This window comes from Colius striatus, chromosome 1 (genome assembly GCF_028858725.1).
Source record: "Colius striatus isolate bColStr4 chromosome 1, bColStr4.1.hap1, whole genome shotgun sequence".
In the NCBI taxonomy this organism is placed as follows: Eukaryota; Metazoa; Chordata; class Aves; order Coliiformes; family Coliidae; genus Colius; species Colius striatus.
In genome coordinates this window covers 68,386,516-68,408,555 of record NC_084759.1, presented here as the reverse complement: position 1 = coordinate 68,408,555, position 22,040 = coordinate 68,386,516, and the positions used below count along the sequence as shown (strand labels likewise).

General features: G+C 36.9%; 1 protein-coding gene across 1 annotated transcript in view; it reads left to right on the top strand.

Moving 5' to 3' along the window:
* Positions 1-22,040, top strand: part of OCA2 (OCA2 melanosomal transmembrane protein) — a 174,241-nt gene that overhangs the window by 122,875 nt on the left and 29,326 nt on the right. The window contains exon 22 of the mRNA XM_061988504.1: positions 9,660-9,753. Coding sequence (XP_061844488.1) covers positions 9,660-9,753 — 94 coding nt within the window. The remainder of the gene's footprint in view (positions 1-9,659; positions 9,754-22,040) is intronic.

The following is a 22,040-nucleotide window of genomic DNA, read 5'->3' as shown; positions in this document are numbered from 1 at the left end:
AAAGGAAAAGATTGGATTCATCTTTGAAAGCCCCTTCCTTCTGAGTTTTCAGTTGCTAGTGTAGAAAAGTGCAAAAAGTATTTTTCTGCTTCAGTAATTATTGCTGTGGTCTGAAGGGGGTACTTTGTACAGTGTACAGTTCTGCTGTATTTTTATTCTCTGTATATTTTCCTGGAGGACGACACCTGACAGTCCTCATTGTCAGAATTCTGCAGAAAGAGGCAATCTCTAGGATGCATACAGCTGTGCTATTATGCAGACAGAATCTCAGGTGTAAGCTCTACTTCAAGAAAGGAGGTAGGAGGAGACAGCTGCTGGCACTTTTCTTCTAACCTTACAGGGTCAAAACCCAGACGTGAATAAAATCTATTATCCACAGGTCGTTGTGCTAATTACAGTGCAACCCACAGTGTAGCTAAACAGTGGGATTTCAGTGGTCCGGTGCTATATCTATTCTGTCTCTTGGCACGCCAACTTAGGCACCTAATGCAGACGGAGCCTTCCCCAGGGAGTGAGGAGTGTCACTGATTTATTCTTCCTGCTTTTTCTGCTCAATAAAACCATAAACTAGTTTTAAAACTTCAGACACACTGAAGGTATAAACCTAAAAATACTTTTTATGTTCCTACAGCAGCACTCCTTCTTTGCAATATGAGGGAAAAAATGACAGCTTTCAGTAAAACAGAAAATGTATGAAATGATATAATAATCAATATTATGGAAGAAGCACAACTGTAGATCCTTTGAAGTGGTTTTTTTTACAGTTAAAAGGAATAGATTTGTATAACACCTTTCAGTCTGAAAGATTCAAAAAGCCAAATGTACGGTATAAAAATGTAGCCCATAAGAGGAGGACAATTCAGCCATGGTTTTGAAATTAGTTGTTGTATATAATGTCTAACTGAAACTAGGAAAAAAAAATAGTGGAGAGAATATACCTACCTGAGCTTGATTTTAACCAGGAGTCTTGCAGTGGTGAGAAATCCTGGGGCTCAGCTTCACATCTTAGGGGTGAGACAGTCCTCATTTAGATATGTATTTTGTCTATGGGTCTAAAAATCAAAACAGAAATCGAAGGTTGATATTGTAGGGAATGAGAGTGACTTGAGATCTTTCAAAAGAAAAAGGATGTTGCTGCTTCCAACTTTGGAAGGCAGGCAAACTAAATAAGGGAATTTAGGAAATGTCTCACATTTTCTTTAAAGACCTCACTGCAGCCTTTAGCAGTATTGAACCTCTAAATTGTATAGATCCAGAAGCAAAATACAGCAGGTATTTTTGATGTCTTACATTAACACCTGATTTAATTTCTGAGTATACTTTGCATTGTTTCTATGACTTCTGCAATGAGTCCATTAAATGTCAGTACTACTTGTTCTTATTGAAGATCTCCCTCAGATGTTAACTGAAAGTTTGTATTTTTGTTGTAGGATGAACAATAGCATGATCAGATATAAGCACAAGTCTTTTCTCTGTATTGTTATTTGAGTGCTCACACTGTCGACTTGCTGTTCTGTGGAACAGACAGTATATGTAGCCTTCTATAAAAATCCAGCTGCTGTTTTTCTTAGCTCTTTCATGATATCAGACTCTAGGCCATCTTCATGCTTTCTCAGTATGAAGTTTTTACAGATCAGCAGTGTTATAAAGTCCTTGGTGTGAGAGCCAGGCTCATTACCACAGTCTCCACAGCTAAAGGAGATTCTTTAATCTTTAAGATTAAAGAAGATAATCTTCTGTGGCATGGAAGATATACAGAAGAAAGTTGTGAATATAAAATGTAAGAACAACTGAAAGTGAGTGGGTACATTTGACACGTGCATTTGTCTGTATTAAGGCAATATCAGAGTCCCTCTTGGCTTTAAGACAGTTAATACGGTAAAAACCCCTCATATTGAACCTAGCCAATTTTTCTCAGCAAAGACATTTTCCCAAGCTTGTAAGAGTTACCTTGGCAGACTTGCACGTAGAGATGTGTGTATGTTATTAAGAGTGAAACACAAACTCATCTGTATTGCTCAGTATTTATAATTTGGATGGTAAATCTTAGATTTGAAACAGGAAAGGGTGCTAGATGTAATACACAGAATTCTGGTTTATTTTACAGTGATTTAGAAAAAAGGTTTATAGCAAGCATTGAGATCACTTGATTCTAATGCTTGCATTACTGATTAATTTGAAATGCTTGTGTTATGTTTTTCAATCTATGTAAAATAACTATGTGCTATAAAGTTTTGTAAATTAGAGATAAGATAATGATCAGAGAAAACATCAGAGACTCCTACAAAGCATGGATGAAATTTTGTTCAATTTTATTTACTTGCTTTGTGCATCTGTTTATCATAAATCACAGAATGTTCTTTCTAGAAGCTTTAGCCACTTCTGAATGTTAAGGAATATACAAACTCATTATGTTATATTGGTGAGATGCTGCAATTTGAGAATACAAACTCTTCATAGCTTTCAGCAGAAGCAGTGTATGTAGTTGAAAGGTAGCACTGAGACTGTTGGACAGAAGAAGACAGGGAAGCTATAGCAAGCTTCAAAATGCTTAAGTACAGAAGATAACATTGGACTATCTGATTTCCTTCCTCTGCACACATTTTCCAGATATTTTCTGTGCCTCTGTAGTGCAGCAGAGAGGAGAAAAAAAAATATCTCAGTCTACAATACACATATTGATTTATATTGACGAATCAGATACTTGGTATGATGTTAGAGAAAGTTATAAGCATACCCTAGATGTTACTTCTATTAATAAATATCTCCAGCACAATTGTGATTAGCACATCTAAACCAAAGAGAGGAACTTTCAGGTGCTGTGAAAGTGTTTTAAACAAGGCACTTGAATCATAGCAAAACAGGTAGGCTCCAATCAAAAGTCAGTTTGATTAAAGTCAGAGACTGACTGGATATTCTAAAACAACTTGAGAGGGACACAATTTTTTGCTTTTTGGTAATATTATCTTGTTCTGTGTAGCTTCAAAGGAAGTGATGATAAAGTGGAATAATATACTTTTATTCCAAGTGTCTATACGTGGAACTAGCCCTGATAGTGCCACGTGTGAAGAAGCTGTGAAATTCAACTGACATAGTTTTAGCCTCTGAATCTAAAATTCAGAGTTAAAAAAGTGTTCATACCGTGGCTTGTGTGCAGTGTTTAAAGACTTGAAATGGAACGTACTCACATATGTGTTTCAGGGCATGTTAGAGTATACTGCTGGCCATGTCCCTCATTATACCAGTCTATTTTACCCTTGTACTGAGTAAGTTCACTTCAAGGACTGAGGTGACTTTAGTGATCACCTCAGGTTTTATGTCTCGTTTACAGCTATCTGGATTTGAAACAAGCTTATGGATTTCCTGATGTTAAAGCAGAGGGCACGGGATGTTCATCAACCTGCATTATTTTTTTCACACTTCTGGAAGAAAAGTGAAAAGTTTACATTTCACCTTTTCTTCTCATAGTGAAAGAGAAGGAAAGAGCATTGAACAGTGCAATACTTACAGTAACTGCCCTGCTGGTGGTGTAGTAGTGGTGATAAAGAATGACAAAGTTCACCTGATAAAACATGTTGTATTGAATGCAGTTCAACAGACTTCTTGGATAAGTTAACTCAAAACTATGATTATTATCATTATTTTTACTTATTTTCACATAAAGGCTGTGTGTATGCATTTGTGCAGAAACATCCATTTAAAAATTATTCCAAATCACTCAAATTAAAAAATTTTGGTATCACGACTGCAATCCACAACATATAACAATGTTGAATAAGCTCATGCATGCCCTCTCCCTGTTACTGGCTATGAGTCGAGGTTCTTTCTTGTTTTAGGGATTGTTAATGGTTTAATTGGCCTTGATTCTGTAGCTCTTTATTTTCTGTGAAGTTTGATTATTCAGGGCTTGTTAATTTTTGCATATAAAAATATTAAGAGATATTAAAACTTGTACAATATTAAAAAGCTATTCAAGACGTAGACATTTAACAGATGAGTATAAATGGCTTTGTTTAATGAGGCAGATCTGGATTAGTTTTGTGTGAAAAAGAAAATTTCTCAAAGCTATGAAGTCTGTCTCCTGTAAGGCTAATCAAAACCCTAACTGTTCAGTGTTCGCTTTTGCAGCCAGATTTGTTCCATTTGCTCAGTTTGTACTTTAAGTAGAGCAATAGAATAAGCTGTGGAAAAGAAGCTGAACTCATCAGTGTACCTTTATTTAATGATATAAAGCCAGAGTTTTCTTTTGAAAATGGATGGGAAGCAAGGAGTTGACTTCCTTTAACAAATTTTGCTTTGACGCTATAATGAGATGGTTTGATTACAGCAAAAAGCAGGGCAGAGGATTCTCACCCTAAATTTATTCATGACTTTGTAGCAAACTCCTGGTTTTAGAATGGTGTCCTAGTTTTGGCTGGGACAGAGTCACTTTTCTTCCTAGTAGCTGCTACAGAGCTGTGTTTTTAGTTAATGCAGAAAAGAATGTTGATAACAGAAGAATGTTTTGGTTATTTCTGAGCAGTGCTTGCACAGTGCCAAGACCTTTTCTGATTCTCACTCTGCCTTGCCAGGCTGGGGTTACACAAGAAGCTGGGAGGGACCATGGCCAGGACAGCTGACTCAAACTATCCAAAGGGCTGTGTCATGCCCGGTATAGAAACCGAGGTAAAGTTGACTAGGGGTGGTGGATCACTGCTCAGGCATCAGTCAGCAGCTGGTGAGCAATTGCATTGAGCATCACTTGCGTTTGGTTTTTTTTTCCCCCTTGACTTTTATTTCTCTCTCTCTGATAAAATGATTTTTATTATTTTTATTGGTGGTGTTATATTTTATTTCATTTCAGTTATAAAACTGTGGGTTGAGATAAGAACAGTTTATTCCCCTAGCCCCTCCAATTCTCCTCCCCATCCCACTGACGGGGAAGGGGAGGGAGTGAGTGGCTGTATGGTTCTTAGTTGCTGGTTGGGGTTAAATCATGACAAGTGTGAACCCTTGCCTGGGACAAAGCAGTGCAAACAGCTGTGCCAGTATAAAACTAGGTTTGTCACAGATGTTTGCCCAAGGCCAAGGAAAAGCTGTTTTCAGGGCTTGTGTTGATATGAAAACAGAGTAGTCTTTTTGCTTATGCATTTGCTAGCCAAACATGCAGATAAGAGAAAATATTGAAGGACTACCAGTTAAGTGCAAGTGTAGCTTGTTATGCCCTGTCAGAGCATGTGGAGGGAAGGTGGTCTGTGATGCTCGCAAGCAAGGCTTGTCTGTAAGCAGTCTACCTTTAAGCTTGCTTTTGCACAGATACTCTCTCCTTTCTATCTGAGAAAATTACTGTTTATGAAGGCTGTTCATGCTAGTCCAAGTAGCTTTATTAATGATAATTTCTTCCCTTTGATTTCTCAGTGCTTTGAGTAATAAGCAGTAATCCTGCCAGGCACTTTGAGGTGATCTCCAGGCAAACATATTAATGCAGCAAACACAGAGGTTAGGTTTGCTCTTGGGGGGGCAAGACCAAAGAGACTCCTGAGAACCATTGGTATTTAGATATTATAGATGTGCTACTGACAAGTAAAAATCAGCTGATAATGAAGCTTAAAGTGAGAGACAAATATGTTATTCATGCAAACTCTCAAATTTCTTGTTATGATACTACCCTAAGTTCCTTGCTCCTTCCTTTAGAAAGCTTAATCAGTTCTCCCAGCACTGACTTTCATTGCATTGATCATCATAATTCACCTGGGCAAACTCTTTACTGAGAGAGAGGCTATCTGGAAGGAAGTTGCATTATATATGGTGTGCAGGTTCTAGGTTGTAATTTGGCAGTCTCTGAAAGAGTGATGTAGCAGAAGGTAATATCTGAACACTAGGTTAAGGAGAAGTAGCTGCAAATGGATGCAGAAGGCTGGAAGAAGCAGGGCTGGTAAATATTGCAGGTATCAAATGAAGATTATCAAACCCTGTCAACATCTTCCTGCTGTACCTTTAACTGGAGATACAATGGCATATTTTAATTTGTGAGTTTTGGTTTCGGATCTTTCTTGATAGGTTTATTGCTAAACAGCTAAAACTGTTGAATACTTTCTTATACTTGAAGTTGATTTCACATTCCCTAAAGATATTCAAAGTCATTTGACTTGAGAAATACCAGAAAGATACTTTCATGTCTCTTTTACCAAACAGAATCAGCAGAAGATTATCTACTGTGCTTCTGCAATGATTGTGCAAAACTAGGGAAGATCTATGGAAAAATGAATACGATCTGCAAGGATTCCTCTGTTCCTTTCTTCTCTGTAGCCTAGGCAGCAGCAACTCTTTAAGTGATGTGTCCGTATCGTTCTATGATCACACTTCAAAATGAGGTTTTTTTTTCTTTCATTAAGAAAAAGGTCTTCCTTGATTTCATGCTTATAAATTATTAAGCATACTTAGTACTGAATAAAAAGCAGAGTAGATGCAGGTTAAAATGAATGGTTTACTTCATACACATCACAATCTATTGATATTAGAAATATGATATGTAATTAATTGTAATAAATCTAGTTTCTTAGTAAGATCTGCCTTGTGATAAAGGATGAGTTACAATACGAGTCATCAAAACAGTTTGACTATTACAATGTTGTTCTTTGATACAATTCACCCATGTGTTTTCCCATTTTGAGCATACAAAGGAGCAAGTAAGAGTTTTTGCTATGCTTTTGAAGCTAAATTATGATTGGAGATGTGAAGATGAAATCAAGATTGGGTGAAGTCCTAGAAAATGCTTTTTCCTCATTTATATCAATGGGATGATATATGTGTAGGTTTCCACATACATTGCCACAGTCTTGGAATAATAACCATTAGTCAAAGGTCACAGTGTTGCTGTTTCACTACTGAGTTAAATGTCTGCTGGGGAGATAGACCTTCCTGAGAGGAGAAACAAAAGTTTGCTTTTGTTAATTTCAGTGTAGTTCTTTGAAGCCTGCTGAGCCAGTACCTAATTAAACTGCAATCAGGCTCCAAACAAATGAAAAAGAAATGCTGCTGCCTTCAGATAACATTCAAGGTGACAATAAAATCTACTTGGGGAAATCAATTCACTACTGAAGCAGAAACTCTTTCCATAATACTTCATTATGTGAAGGCATTACTATAGCCCATGTATGGTGTAGAATACCATGTGCTGTTTGGGGATCTCATCTGTATCTAGTAAGAGGCATGGGACAAATGCAGTTTCTTATATGTTTCTTTAATTTGAAGCCAATTCCTTGTCTACAGTGATATCATTCTGATAGTATTGTCTGATTGTGATACACATAGAGCAGAAACCTGTTATGAAATGTTTGGAAGCTGTAGACTACTGATTAGTTTTGGAATTGAAAATTCCTTAAGTGTTCCTGCCTGACTCCTCTATTATCAGTCGTGTTAATTTGTTCTGTTTTTTCTATTAAGCCTCACACTTTGTGTCAGGCTTTCTCATGCCATAGCCTATCAGGAATGCTGATATTCTAAGTGTAGTGTCATTATCTTTAAACATGCATTATAGTAACTAAATATCCTTCAAGACAAAGAGAGGGCAAAGGAAATGAGCTATGCAGTTCCTAGTGACCAGTGCTAAAAAGAATTTTTTAAAGATTTGTGGTCCTCTAGTAAGGTTAGTTGTTTTTTCTCTCCTTATCTGAAGCACATGTAGGCAGGTGCATGATTAACTGTATATGACAGAGAGCCTAGGTCACAAACAGCCCTTGGTGTCTCACGAGAGTGCTCCACAATGCTGGTATGATCCATAGGGATATGCCCTTCTATTTGATGTACAGTTCCACTAACATCAGCAGAGCTTCTCATAGACAGAGAGGACATCTACATTCAGATCCAGATCCTTTGCAATATCAAAGTCTTAAAAACAGAGGAAGTAGGAAGAAGCTTTCCTTGCATTGCTCCTGAGAAAGCATTCAAAAAACCTCTCAAGATTTTTAAAAAAATAAAGGAAAAATTAAATACATGAAATCGTTTGTCTGTTTGGGATTGCAGGGAGCGTGGGTGGTTGCTTTTCTCTTAATCACATTGTCTGCAAGATTTTGGCTTCTTGTTCCACTTTGATCACCTCAAGAGCTGTTTGAAGATACTGATGAGAAAACAAATTAAGTTTCCTGTTCTAAATAGGTGTTGTTTAGGCCACTTACCTGAGACAACACATATCCATGTTCAGCTATCTACTCCAAGACAAAACCCTCAGTTTTTTGCCCATTTTGTGCTGATAATTAACCATCCCTGAAGTGAATAAGAATCATACTTTCCCTTTGGACTCTATTGGAAAAATCGTGGCCATGCAAGGGATTTTTCTTGAAACGTTTTGGTTTTCATGAAATCAACTTTAAAAACCCAAAACTGTCCTGAGTGATATTTTGAGGTTTAGTTATTGCTCAATGTTGTTGCTTGGTCCAGAATGATCAGTCAAAAACTGATATCTCAGTATCCACTGACACTGGTATGGTTTTGAATACAAACTGAGATCAAACCCCGTGAGGAGTAGTGTTTAACAGGGACAAAATGTGAAGAATACCTGTATGCCAATGGCAGCAAAGGAAGACTTGTGCTTAGAGTAATGATTTATGGCAAAAGAGATGACTTGCCATAGCATAAAAAAATATTTCTCCTTGATTGTTACCTCTTTTGTACTGAATTTCTGTTAAGGAACAAAATGTAGGAGTCACTGTCACTTCCTGAGTCGTGCCTTAGATCAGAAACATTTGTTGTAGACATCTGCTTTGTGGAAGTTAAGTATACAGCATTTCTTAAGACTCAGGTATGACTCATGGGAAAGCTATAGAAAATGGCTCAGTCTTTCTGAGTGCTGAATACCTGACTTCTCCACATTGACAGATTATTCAAAGTTTAGAGAAGGCACAGGAATAAATTAGTTACTGGAAATGGCTTAGGAGAAGGATGTAATTCTTCTGAGAGGATAGATGCACATTATAAACATTGCATATTATTTTCCTTTTGTGTGTTCCTCTCCTAAGGGGATTTGTATAATGTAATTTGGTGAAGTTTACTAAATAAGTTATGTTTCTTTGTATTAAAGAGCCATTGTGGTTTGGTAAGCAAACTTTGCATCTGTGATGATCCTTTTGCCTTAGCAGGGAGACGTGAAACAGATCCATTCCCCTCCATGTCCCACTTGTTTTATTTTAAATTTCTGTTAAAAAAAAAAAAGTCTTAGCAATTACTTATCCACTCTATTAAAAAAAAGACATTAATTTGTCAATGTCAAGTTTGTATAAGGAAAAAAGGCATCCATTTTTTTTAACATCCTCAAACTATCTCATCCTTTGTTTACCGCTCGCCTGATGGCACTTTCTGGTATGTAAAACAAAAGAATCCACAAGTTTATCTTAATGCAAGTTTCTAGTGTTATTTTGACAACTACTAGATTGATGTTCTGTTCCTTCCTTATTTTTTCTGGCTTATGTAGAATCAGAGGATAATACCAGGCTTATCTTTCAAAGTGTAAAGCTATTTATGGGACATAGAGATGCTGTCTGCATGCTTCTTTTCAAGCCTATACAACAGATTTTTTTTCTTTTCCTAACTAGTACATTTTAGGACTTTAGTCCAGAATAAACAGAGCATGAGTAAGAAACAGAGCACAACAATAAACTGGTATTTGTTTTTCTGAACTGCAGGTAATGGAACATTGATTGGAGCATCTGCGAATGTAGTTTGTGCAGGTATTGCTGAACAGCATGGTTATGGCTTCTCTTTCATGGAGTTTTTCAGGTACAATTTTAAACTTCTCACCTGTCTTGTTTTTTTGTGTATTTTTTTCTTTTTTTTTTTTTTCCTCCTGTACACAAACAATGGATTCTCCAAGGAGAAAATCTGGAGAAAAGCTCTGTGAAACAGACCCGTGTGGCTAATTTGTTTTTGTGGGTGAAGGCAGGTCACTTTATTTTTGCATATCATGAATAGAATGTATAAAGGTGGTTGGAACAAAGAGGTACACCAGAAGAAAAAAAGCCCCAGAAATTCCTGTTTTGATCACCCTCAATGTTGTCTTCAGCTCTGTAGTAATACTAAATTGCTGCATTGTTGTTAAATACAATTGAAACATAGTTCCTAATCTGTACATTTTCAGGGATGTTCCATCACCAGGAGGAAGTGGGTTGTCCCCATTTAGACCTTTAAAGTAGAACTTTACTCCATGATCCCATGAGTACACATTTTTATCTAAAAGTAATTACTTTTGACTATCTGCTTTGCAGCTATGAGTGAAGGTGTGACAGGCAGCTAGTAACAGCTCAAGTGGTTGTTTAATAATTGTATAATGAATAATTATTGTTTAATAATGGAGGTTCCTCTGCAGGCCATTCCTCAGCAGGTTTTTAAGGAACAAAGTGTGCTCAGTGCATACAATAGCTTAATATTTTCCAAACACCTTCAGTTTTTAAGACTGAAGTGGAACACTGTAAGTGGAGACTGGCAAGTAGACATGAATTTAAAGTTTAAAGTGTAGTTGATATACCTAAAACATAATTCCTTGCTATTTTTTCTGCATATTGAGGACAAAGGATACTGTTAAGTTCACACTAGCATTTTTTCTCTTTTTTCTTTATTTTGTTTATTTTAGTTTTTCAACTTTATCAGCTTTGCTATATATTATTTACCTCAAAGCCCTCAAACCCATGTAATTAATATGATTAATCATAAGGGAATGTCTGGAGAAGAGTCAGTGATAACCCTAAAAAGAAAGATGGTATCAAATGTTCATGTTAAAATTCTTGCTGTTAGCATGTGCTGCTCATAGCAGTTTATTTCTTCATGCATGGTTTTCTGACAATATGTTTTAGAAAGAATGCCAAGCAAATCATTCTTGTTTGTCAGGATCTTTGAGACTGAAGTGCAGTCTAACATAGTATACAGTGATAGCTGTGTACTAAACTTCTTGGGAGTTGAGCCTTTGTACAAGGAAGATGGTGATACAGCAATAATGGGCTGTGGATTGTTTTGTTCATGTTTTGAAGATGTTCGGCTTGTCATTTGGGGATTTAACTTGTATGCATCATTAACTATGTGTCTTCTATGTAGATTTTGAAACAAAATGTTCTTAAGGCTTCTATGATGCTGACTGAGTATCTAAACACAAAGAAGCCATTTTGAGCAAAGATAAGAGAACTGAATCCAGAGTGGTCACAGGAAGATACTAATGAATTTTAATTAACAGAAAGAGCATAGACCTCCACTTTTGCTGTCTTCTTCTCAATAATTGAACAAGGTAGATCATGAGATTCATCATGATTAGTCTTAGGAAAATATTTATTTCAATGAAACATGTCCAAATTCAGTATTTCCTGGCATTAAGTGTAATTACATGTATCTCTTGAGGATTTTGATGGGAGTTTTTTTGGAGGGTTTTTGATTTGTTTTGTTTTTAAATTCAGATTGTCTCAAAAGCATGGAATGATTTTTCTGCATTTCTTCCCTACTTGCTCAAGATTACTCATTAGATTTCACAGGCTTATTCAGGATCTTGTGTAGTGCTTCTGCCAGTATAGATATAGATTGTTCCTTTCTCACGTGAAAAACCCCTGTGAGTCACCAGAGAAAAATCATTAATACTATGTGTGGGGAGATGATGGTCCTCTGCTGCCGAACTTTTGCTAAGATGCCTGTAGGGCAACCTGTGCTAGTATTGTTTTATCCTTCTCAAGTGTTTATGTCAAAGAAATCTATGATATGTCCGTCTCAGGTGACATCTGGGGTCACAGAGCACAATATGCCGTTTCCCATACCCTTCCTCTGTACATGCATGCAAGCCAAAATTATGCAACTATGTTTAAGGTAGGCCTTTGCTAGGAGCAACTTCTTTTGTACACCACGTCTTGACATAGTCTGAGGAAGATCTCTGGGCTAGGTTGCTAAGCATGTCTGGTGAATACATTTTGGCACAACAGGATAGAGAGGCTCTGGATGCTGTGGATGTCTAGTGGTGAGAGACACTGTGATGGCAAACTACAGAAAGAAAGGAAAGGCCAGGCCCATGTGGTACAGTTCAAGATTCCTCTTGTTTCTTTTTAAAGTGGAGCAGTGGCAGTACAGCTAGTGTGTTGTACAATTATATGCTGCTGCACAGACAGAGCCAGAGGTAGCTAGGTGTGATAACTTGCCTTGTTTTCTGTGATCTGACCAGCCTGATATACTACTATCTGGAATGTTTTCAGCAAAAGAAATCCTATGTCAGGGGGATGCAAGCTTGAATCACCATAAATGCTATAGCCTTCAAAAACATACCATCCTGGGGATGAACAATATCTCATTGCTTCCCTCCCTGGACCAAAAGCCTTACTTTCCCAAGAACCTGGGGGCACTCATCTCCTTCCAGACTATTGGACATGTCTGGATGTGAAGAGAAGACAGCCAGCCCCGATAGCCCATCCTTACTATCCAAGTAAGCTGGGCCTGTGTGTGGGTAGTGCTGTGCCTGTAAGGAGGTCCCAGTAGGATGGGATTTATGTGAGAAAGATTATACTGAGAAAGGAGGAAGAAAGACATAGATTCTCCCTCTCTGTGTCAAAGCAACTTTAAGCAGCCTGGTGTGTAGAGTATGCTACTGGGTGAGGAGATTTTGGGTCTCAGCTATACATGATGGGCTGCAAGTGTGCCAGTCAGCATGACCAAGAACTTACCCAGAATGTGTTCAGGTCATATTGCCCTCTCCTGTGTTACCCGTCGACACATGTAGAGACCACTTCTGCCTGAACAGTGCTTACAAGGAGAAAGAGCAAGATTGCCTGTGAGAAAAGATCCCTTAGGTGATACGAATTCAACTTTCTGTTTCTGGTCCTTATAATTTTTTCTCAATATTTTATAACGTTCCACCAAAATAAAAAGGTTCCATGTCCCTCAGAATATACAAATACTATAATAAACTTGCTTTCATCACCATGAAAATATTTTTGTCCTTGAATCTGTTTTACATGGTGGTAGAGGAACATAAAGGGGCTTTTACTGGTATATCATCAGGAAAAGGAAAATTAGTGGACATGTGAGCCTGCCATTGAATGAGTAAATGACCTGCTGACAAAGGATGTGAAGGCAGAGGTTCTCAGCACTGTGATCAGCAGCACAAAGTCCAGCTAGAGGCCAATGACTAGTGGTAGTCTCCAATGTGCTTGTGATCCCAGCTGATGCCTTCCAAGCTCAGCCATTCTGAGATTCAGCTTTAAACCATCCTCAGAAATCTGAAGACAATAAACAAATAACAGCCACTGGATGGTTGATTTGGAATAGTTCAAATTCAAAGGAAAGGAAGCCATGTTAAGAGAAAAAGAAAAATTGAAAGTTCTAGGAAATCAAGCTGAGAAGTAATAATTTGCTTAAAGATGCTTTTGCATTTTTTTGGCATCAGTCCAGCCAAATTACACTCTTTTTCTACCTTGGAAACTTCATCAAGCTGCATTTATATCTTTTAATCTTTCCTCCTGAAAAAGTCTTGTGTACCATATTTCTCTCATAATACTTCCAGTAACTCAAAAAGCAAAGCTGAACACAGTGTTCCTGCACAGTCCTGTTATTTATTTCCCATTCTACAAAGTTAAGATTAAATACAAAATATGGAGCTATTTGCCTTTTCTTTGTAAACATAGGCCATTTCAAATTCCTGATTGATACTTGGAGTATATCTGTGGTTTCCTTCCCCCTGTCAAGTTCTTATACTTTTCCTACATTGTGTTTCTAATTAGCATATCAATTGGCAGAGATAAAATGCAATAGGTGTGCTACGTGATCCAGTTAGTGAATTGGAGGATGGACAGAAAGACAAATATTTAAGTGGTAAAAATAGAAGTAATTGTTGAGTCAGTGGGGTTTGTAAAAGGAGATAGAAACCAGTAGGTCATTTGTTGTACGTGGTTAAGCATAAACATCAGAGCAAACAAATGAGCATTATGCCTCTGGAGAGAAGAACAATTTTTTTGGTAGTCTTGACCCTGTGGAAAACATCAAATGTGTTAATAATATGAAGGAAGTTGCTCAGGGACAGCATATATGAGTAAGCAGAAAACAGGGAAAGACAATATGCATATTATAATTTTACTATTTTTATTAAATAGTAAATAAGAGCTTAATATAAAGGAAAATCTCAAATATATGACAGTACTATTTCTTTTGTCAAATGGTCAGATAAGGACAGTATAGTCTTGTTGCCTGAATGGTTTCCAGGGGTTAACATAGTAATTTTATATCATTTAAGACCAAATAATGATAAGAAGGCTTTGTTTTTCTCAAGGAATAAGATAAAATAATAGAATTGCAGATATGTCTTCTATTCTACATGCTTCATTTTATGTTAGTTTTTAAAGTTTTACTAAGATATCTCCGAGTTTGTTGGAATAAGGCATTCCACTAGATTGATCCACCTTATGGAATCTGAATACAACCCATGCTTCCAGCTTCATAGAATAAGAATTTCTCATTGCTTTCAGGGCTTTAATTTTCTGTATCCACTCACTAATAAAATTGCCAGCTTGATTTTAATTTTCCTTTTGAGGCATTTATAATCTTATAGAGATACATAGTATTTCAAGCATAAAATAAGTCATGCTCCTTCATCCTGTTTTAATTCAATACCAATCACTCCCAAGTGTTTGTAACATATGATGTGATTATAAAAAAAAGCGTAGATAAACGCTGAACCTATTTGACACAAAAAGAAAGTGGGTATTATGGGAAGTACTCTAATTTTATTTCAAGCAAATTTTGGCTAATTATGAATATATCATGTGCCGGATATATAGATAAAAGAAGGATGGATGGATAAATCTGTGTAATGGGATTAGAATATGGAAGAGATCATTTGATACATGAGAAAATCAGTTAGCCCAGAACAACAGGGTATGAGCTTAAGGACCAAATTTAGATTACAGTGATAAGGTTTGGTTGGGCATGATCCTGAAAGGATTGTGCATATTTTCAGGTTTTGCATTTTTCTGTCATTGCTCTCCCTTTGTGTGTCATCTGAAGAGCCGAATTAATATTCTCTGTCTTCTCTGGGAGTAACAGTAATTTGGAAGTGTCAAAAAATATTGCTTTCTGATAATAGCTTAGAAAATAATTTGTTTCCATCATAGAATTTGTCTTGAGAGATATTCATAGCAAAAATATTTACAGTAGGATATCCCATTTATCCATGCTTGAGAGCACTTACCCATAAAACTGTGAAACAATGCTTCCCATGAGAACTGTCATTCATGCAGGTGGGAAGAGAAATGTGATGTTCTTTGCTACAGTCTATGTATCTTATTTACACAACTTACTGAAAATAGCTGTTTAAAAAAACATTGGGCTCTGAGATGCCATATAAATGTCTCTACTTGATTATGTGTTAGACAGCTGTAGCCCTTTTAATTCCCATTAATTTGGTGTCATTTTTCCCTATTTACTTGCTATGAACACCACTCTATGCCAAACACTGTTGCTGTTTTAAGGCTTTTTTTGATCAGGATAAAACCAGCCCTACTGTTTCTGGGTGTGTGCTTTAATAATGGAGATATCAGTTGAGCAATGTGATATCCAAACACCTGAACACAATTCACTTATGGGCTTTCTGATCAAACATGAAGCTCCAGAAGACGGAATTTTGGGATGTTAAAATTATCTAATGAAGTCTCAATGAACTGTTGAATAAAGATTTAATGATTGTGATACACAAGTTAGCTCAATCTCATTTTCAACTGCTCTTCTGATCAGTAAGGAAGAGTAATTAATTGGTCATGGGTTAAATGTTGATATTTGACGTGTAACAGATTTCTTCTGTTCAAAGAGCAAAGTCCTCTGAACAAACATATTATTGTACAGTTCCAATGTGGTCAAGTTTGAACTTTTCACAACTTTTGCTTCATAAAGTTTCTATCTTTAAAAATTCAAATATTTTTGGTTTACTGTGCCCGATTGTTTTCATCTTTATCTTGATTTTCTGACACTTGTAAGGAAAATAGAAGTTTGTTTTGATCAGTTTTTTTTAAATAGCTCATTTAAAATAATAAATTTTAAATCTGTTCACATATGAAAATCTCTGTTATCAGACTTAGGGAACCAAGTTTAACAAATGAAGTTTAGATATCAAAACCCTATTCACTATTATGTTAGGAAGGGCAAAGCTATTAAACAGTCTTAGTTTTCAGCTTTACATTGACATCTGTGTCAGTTCAATAAAGTGAGTGCTGCTTATTTTAAACAGTTGCATAGCTTACATCAAACCCCATGAAAGTAAATGTTCCTGCAATAGGGTGTTGCAAACCATTTTAAGAATAATTCCTGCGGTAGGGGTGGTAGGTTTTTTTAATGTTTTTCTTGGTTTTATTTAAAGGTCAAGAAACACTGTGAGTGGAAGTGTAAATGAATGTGGTTTTAGCTTGTTTATGTTTATTTTTAAAAAATAAACATACTATTTTGAGCCCTTACAAGGCTCTATTAATACAAGATTAAGACTGCAATGTGAAATGGGATTTACAAATGGGATGTGTATCGTGAAGTTTTACATGGAGCTTAATATGCTCCTATGTCTTCTATGTAGAGCCAATATCTATGATTTTTTTGGTCTGTGGATATACAAGCATTGCTTTTTTCCTTCTCTTATTGCCATGAAGTCTTTTAGATTAGCAAATTAGTTTCCAGTAAAGGTAGATGGAATTTAAACACTTATTATCTTATCTTGAAATAAGATTATGTGATTCAGATATTAAAATTTTATTACGGTTTTACGTTTTAAAGTCTATGAAATGTATGTGTTTCATTGTCATTTTTTTTTCCAAAAGGACATTTAAAATGCAATTGCAATGATCCAGTATTTCATTGGGCTTCATAGGGTGTAGCAATCTCCATACAGGTGACTCTTAGGGCAATCTGCTCCACTGTTTGGTTGTCTCTATGAAGAAAATGTTTGTCCTCTCTTGTTTCAACTTCTGCTAATTTTCTCTCATCATCCTGCCACGCACCACCATGAGTAGCATGGCTTCAGCTCTGTTAGTGCCCCTGAAGCTGTCTCTTCTCCGATCTGAGCCAGACCAGCTCCCCCAGCCTCTCCAGTGACAAAATGCTCCAGCCCTTACTGCCTCTGTGAGGTCCCTGCAGTTTGTCCATGTCTTGTATTGGAGGACCCAAAACTGAACGCAGTGTCTAGATATGGTCTAATGAGTTCTATGTAGAAGGATAACAATCCCTTCCCTACACTTAAGGCCCATTCTCCTTTTCATGCAGACAAGGAAGCTGTTGATTGCCTTTGTTGCTGGGGGTTCCTGCAGGCTCACGTGCAGATCAACACTCCAGGGCCCCTTTCTCACAGAGCTGCTCCCAAGTCACTCTCTACCTGGATGGTGTTGTTGCATGGGCTCTTCTGTCTCCCTGGACAGAATTTATCATTTGTCCTTGTTGAGTTCTTAAGGTTCTGAACTATACATTCCTCCAGTTTGTCCAGATTATGCAGAATGGTGGCCCTGCCTTCCACCTTTTCAGCCAATGTAAGATTATGTACCAATATTTCCAGTGCAACTTTGCAAAACTGTTGTGATATCCAATGATATCCAGTATAAGTATTCAAAATGGTGCAAATATAAGAAAGAAACTGCAAATATCTGTTTGTGTTGAAATGGGAATTGTAATTCCACCCTACATGCAAATCTTCTCCTTTGAACTTCTGTGTTGATCTTATTTAAATTATTTGAATAATTAAAAATACCACACCCTAAATATTTCCCAAATAGTTTTCAAGTAATAGATCTTACTACAAAATATTGACATTACATCAAAATATTGACAAAGGGGAATGTGAGGCGACTGCTAAACACAGAGGGTGCCCTGGTGTCTGAGGATGCAGAGAAGGCCAAAGTACTGAATGCTGCCTTTGCTTCAGTCTTTACGGCCAAGGCCGGCCCTTGGGAAGCCCAGCCCAGCAAGGACAGTAGGATGGCCAGGACAGCAGAGAACTCGCCCTAGGTGGAAGAGGAAGAGGTTAAAGATTTGTTGGCCATGCTTAAGGCTCATAAGTCTGTGGGTCCTGATGGAATGCATCCTAGAGTGCTGAGGGAGCTGGCTGATGTGATTGCAAAGCCTTTCTCCATCATTTTTGAACAATCATGGGGGACAGGCGAGGTGCCTAAGGACTGGAGAAAGGCCAATGTCACGCCCGTCTTCAAAAAGGGCAAGAAGGACAATCCAGGAAACTACAGGAGGGTCAGCCTCACCTCCATCCCTGGAAAGGTGATGGAACAACTCATCCTGAATGTTATCACTGAACATATGAAGGAAAAGATGGTTATCAGGAGAAGTCAACATGGCTTCACCAAGGGTCCTGTTTGACCAACCTGCTATCCTTCTATGACAGCATAACCTAGATGAGGGGAGAACAGTGGATGTCATCTACCTTGACTTCAGCAAGGCTTTTGACACTGTCTCCCACAACATCCTCATCAGAAAGCTCAGGCAGTGTAGGCTGGATGAGTGGACAGTGAGGTGGATCGAGAGCTGGCTGAATGACAGAGAAAAAGATCTTGGTTTTCTCTGATATTCAATGATAGCTACTTCAGATAACTAACCATGACAGATCCCAGAGGGTGGTGATCAATGGCACCAAGTCGAGTTGTAGGCCTGTGTCCAGTGCATTTCCACAGGGATGGGTTCTGGGGCCAGTCTTGTTCAACATCTTCATTGATGACCTGATGAAGGGACAGAGTGTACCCTATGCGACCTGATCTAGGTGAACCTGCAGGGAGGTTGGACTAGATGATCTCTAAAGATCCCTTCCAATCCCTACCATTCTATGATGCTATGACATGTTTTCAAGTGAGGAGAGAAATAATTGTAAGATGTGATATGTACAATATATTTATAAAATATAGTTTAATTAAATATGTTTACATTAGAAAAATTTGCAGTGTTTAATTTGTGTAATACTTCTCTTTCAAAGCATTATTAATTAAAGAATGTCTTAAAATCCTCAGTTTCAAGACTTTCATAATGAAGGTTTCCAGAACGGTTTAGCAATTATTATAAATTGTATAGTCTGTATGTATATGTACATGTGAAACACACGAATTGAATTCAACTTCTATTGACACAAATGTTGAGTATAGGTCAGCACTGGCCACATATGAATGTTAGTACTTCAAGTGATTACAATCATTGTAACCTCATATCATCAAGATACTTGAATATGAAATGACCGTTAGATATAAAAGTGCATCTGGGAGTAGGGGAGTCGGCTGTGAAAGCAAACTTAATAATGAACCTAAACATATTTAGTAAGAGCTGAATCAACTTTTTTCATATTGTTGTTTAAAATTCTGAAGTGTTGCACACCATTTGGGAGACTTGATATATAACCTATGAATTGCCACATAGGACTTCAGGATATCTTTCTCTTCCACTGGTGTAAAGCTACTGTTTCTAGCCTCATATGACTACAGCATATTAGCCATGAAATCTAGGCTCTCTCCTGATATAAATGCTTATGAAAATGTAAAAGTCCAAGCCGTGAATTCATTGTGAAGTCCTCTATTTTACATATGTACTGACTCTTGAAAACCTGTGCAATGAATGCTGCTTGTGTCGGTTTCAAGAAGATGTAAATTGGAGGAAAGTGTGCACCAAATAGGGCAGTGACAATATGTGACGAAGACTGGAGATTTTTTTTTGCATATCAGTGGTTCTTTGGAACTCAGATCATTGAGGTGATCAGAAATTCATCAATTTAAGAGGTTAAAGTCAGGAAGATTACAGAATTAAGTCTAAATTGAGTGTAATTCTAAAAGCTCTTCCCTAGATGTTCCACGGATACAAACTCATCACATTTCTGTTGTATTTTCAGGTGTACCTTTTTATCCTCTTGTGCAATATTATATATGTATACATAATACGTAGAAAGTTGTCCATCCAGTTCTTGCAGATATTTTTTATTTACTGATATTACATATCACTAAAGAAAGAATGGAAAATAATTAGCTGAAATGCAGGATATTGATCCTGATTTATTCTGAAAACATAATAATTGCATCCAGAGTGGACAGAAGAATTAACTTTTTACTAGATGATTTGTGATCACACTAGTGCTTTCACAAGAAATACAGGTTACAGGAGTGATCATATTTATAGAATATTCTGTTAAAAACTGCATGCAATAAATGTCGTAAGTCACAAGTAGTATAAAGTAGTTCAACATTTTAAAATCAATCAATGAACAGTCAGGAGGGTGGTAAATGTAATATATATCTGTATTTTCATAACATTGACCATAACACATTCTTGGTTGCCTTTTCTAAATACAGGCTACAAACTGAATCAATACTTAATAACTTCCCAATAGCACTTGGAATGAAAATCATTTTAACAGTAATGATTTCAAGATGTTTTTGACAATGACAGAAAGTAGATATCCTGCTGGATTTATACAGTTCTACTCCTACACAAACTTCTTATACAAACTGTTTTATGTACAAGGTTTAAAGATATCTTGGATTACGTCTTCTTTCATTAAAGACATAAGATTCTCCCCAAGTGGATCTAGTTATGTTACTAGGCTGTTACAACCTGTTGGGATAGAATTCATCTTTCAAGACTCCATATTAATCTATAGTGTTCTACAGTGTTAATCTACATTACAAATTAGCCTAAGCATAACTGGAAAACATTACATTTGAAGCTTTGTATTTAAAATACATAGGATAGATTTTTCTGTGTACATACTTAGAGCTGTATTGAGTACAGAAGGAATCTGGAACTCCTACACAGGTGAAGTCTGGCAAGATGAACCTCTTTCTTGTATATTCCAACCAACATTTTCTAATTTTGCTTCATGCTCAGTACAGATGGCAAGGGGAAGCTAGAGTGTAGGAAGGGAAAAGTTAGAGAAACTGGGAGCTAGGCTGAGGCAATCTGGAAATACAAAGGGATGGCTTTAATACAATCCAGCATGAAAACATAATTCTTTTTTCCTGAGAGTGATAAAGGCAAGGACATAACAGCAATGTCTTTTAGCTTCATGTAACAGACACTTTTCTAAAATATTTTGAAGAAATGATATCATGTTTTTAATAGTGAAACAATATATTCATATGCTTAGATAACCTCTAGCCAACTATGACCTACTTTTAAACATGTATAGACTTTCTTTAACTGCAACACAGTTAACAACTACTTTATTTTTGTTCTATATCCTCCACTACTCTGAGGAACTACTATTACCTCTGGTTACAAGACCTATGACGAGGATCTGTGCAAATAGAAGATGGGTTTCTATCATGATCTTTGGTTAATCTCTGCTTAGAGCAAGCAAAGTGGGTAAATTTAAAACTTCATGTTATCCTGTTTCTTATTTTGAAATTATGAGCCAGCTGCAAAACTAGGAAGGAGAATAAAACTGTAAGTTTTTTGAGTTCCAGAGAAAAAGCTTGACTGTACTTGAACTCACTTAAAGGTGCGCAGTGCAGGAGTGAGTTAACATGGTCCACCCCCCCGTGTCCTTGTTCTTGAGTCTTCCAGTTTGAAAAATAGCTTGGAATGTGCTGCATTTCCAGTTTGACATTCCTATTTGTATCTTCTTCCTATAGAAATCAGGGGGAGGAGTGAAGTATGGGGAGAACGGGTGAAGAGAGAGAGGGAAGGATGGGAAAGGCTGTTGTGTACCCAGGTCTCATTTCAAGTTGGAGCTGATACATGTGTAGAACATGGCCTGTTTGGAGACTCACACTGCTCATGTTCTTTGAGAAAGGCTTCTTGTACTGCTGTTAACATCTAACTTATTCTTCACCCATATGTGTGTTGGCCATCTTCTCTACTGCCATTTTGATGAATTGTTACATTTAATGAGTTTTGACATATAGATGAATATAGAAACACATGAAATAAATCAGATGTGCATCAGGATGGAATGATTACTGTTGCTAACCCACAATTTGTTCTCTCCATGGGCATGTATTTTACCTTATACATAACAAATAATATTTATTGTTTTTATTGAAGCAATCCTGAATAAAAAATGATCTCTTATAAGATGGGGTTTTAAACAATGTCTATGA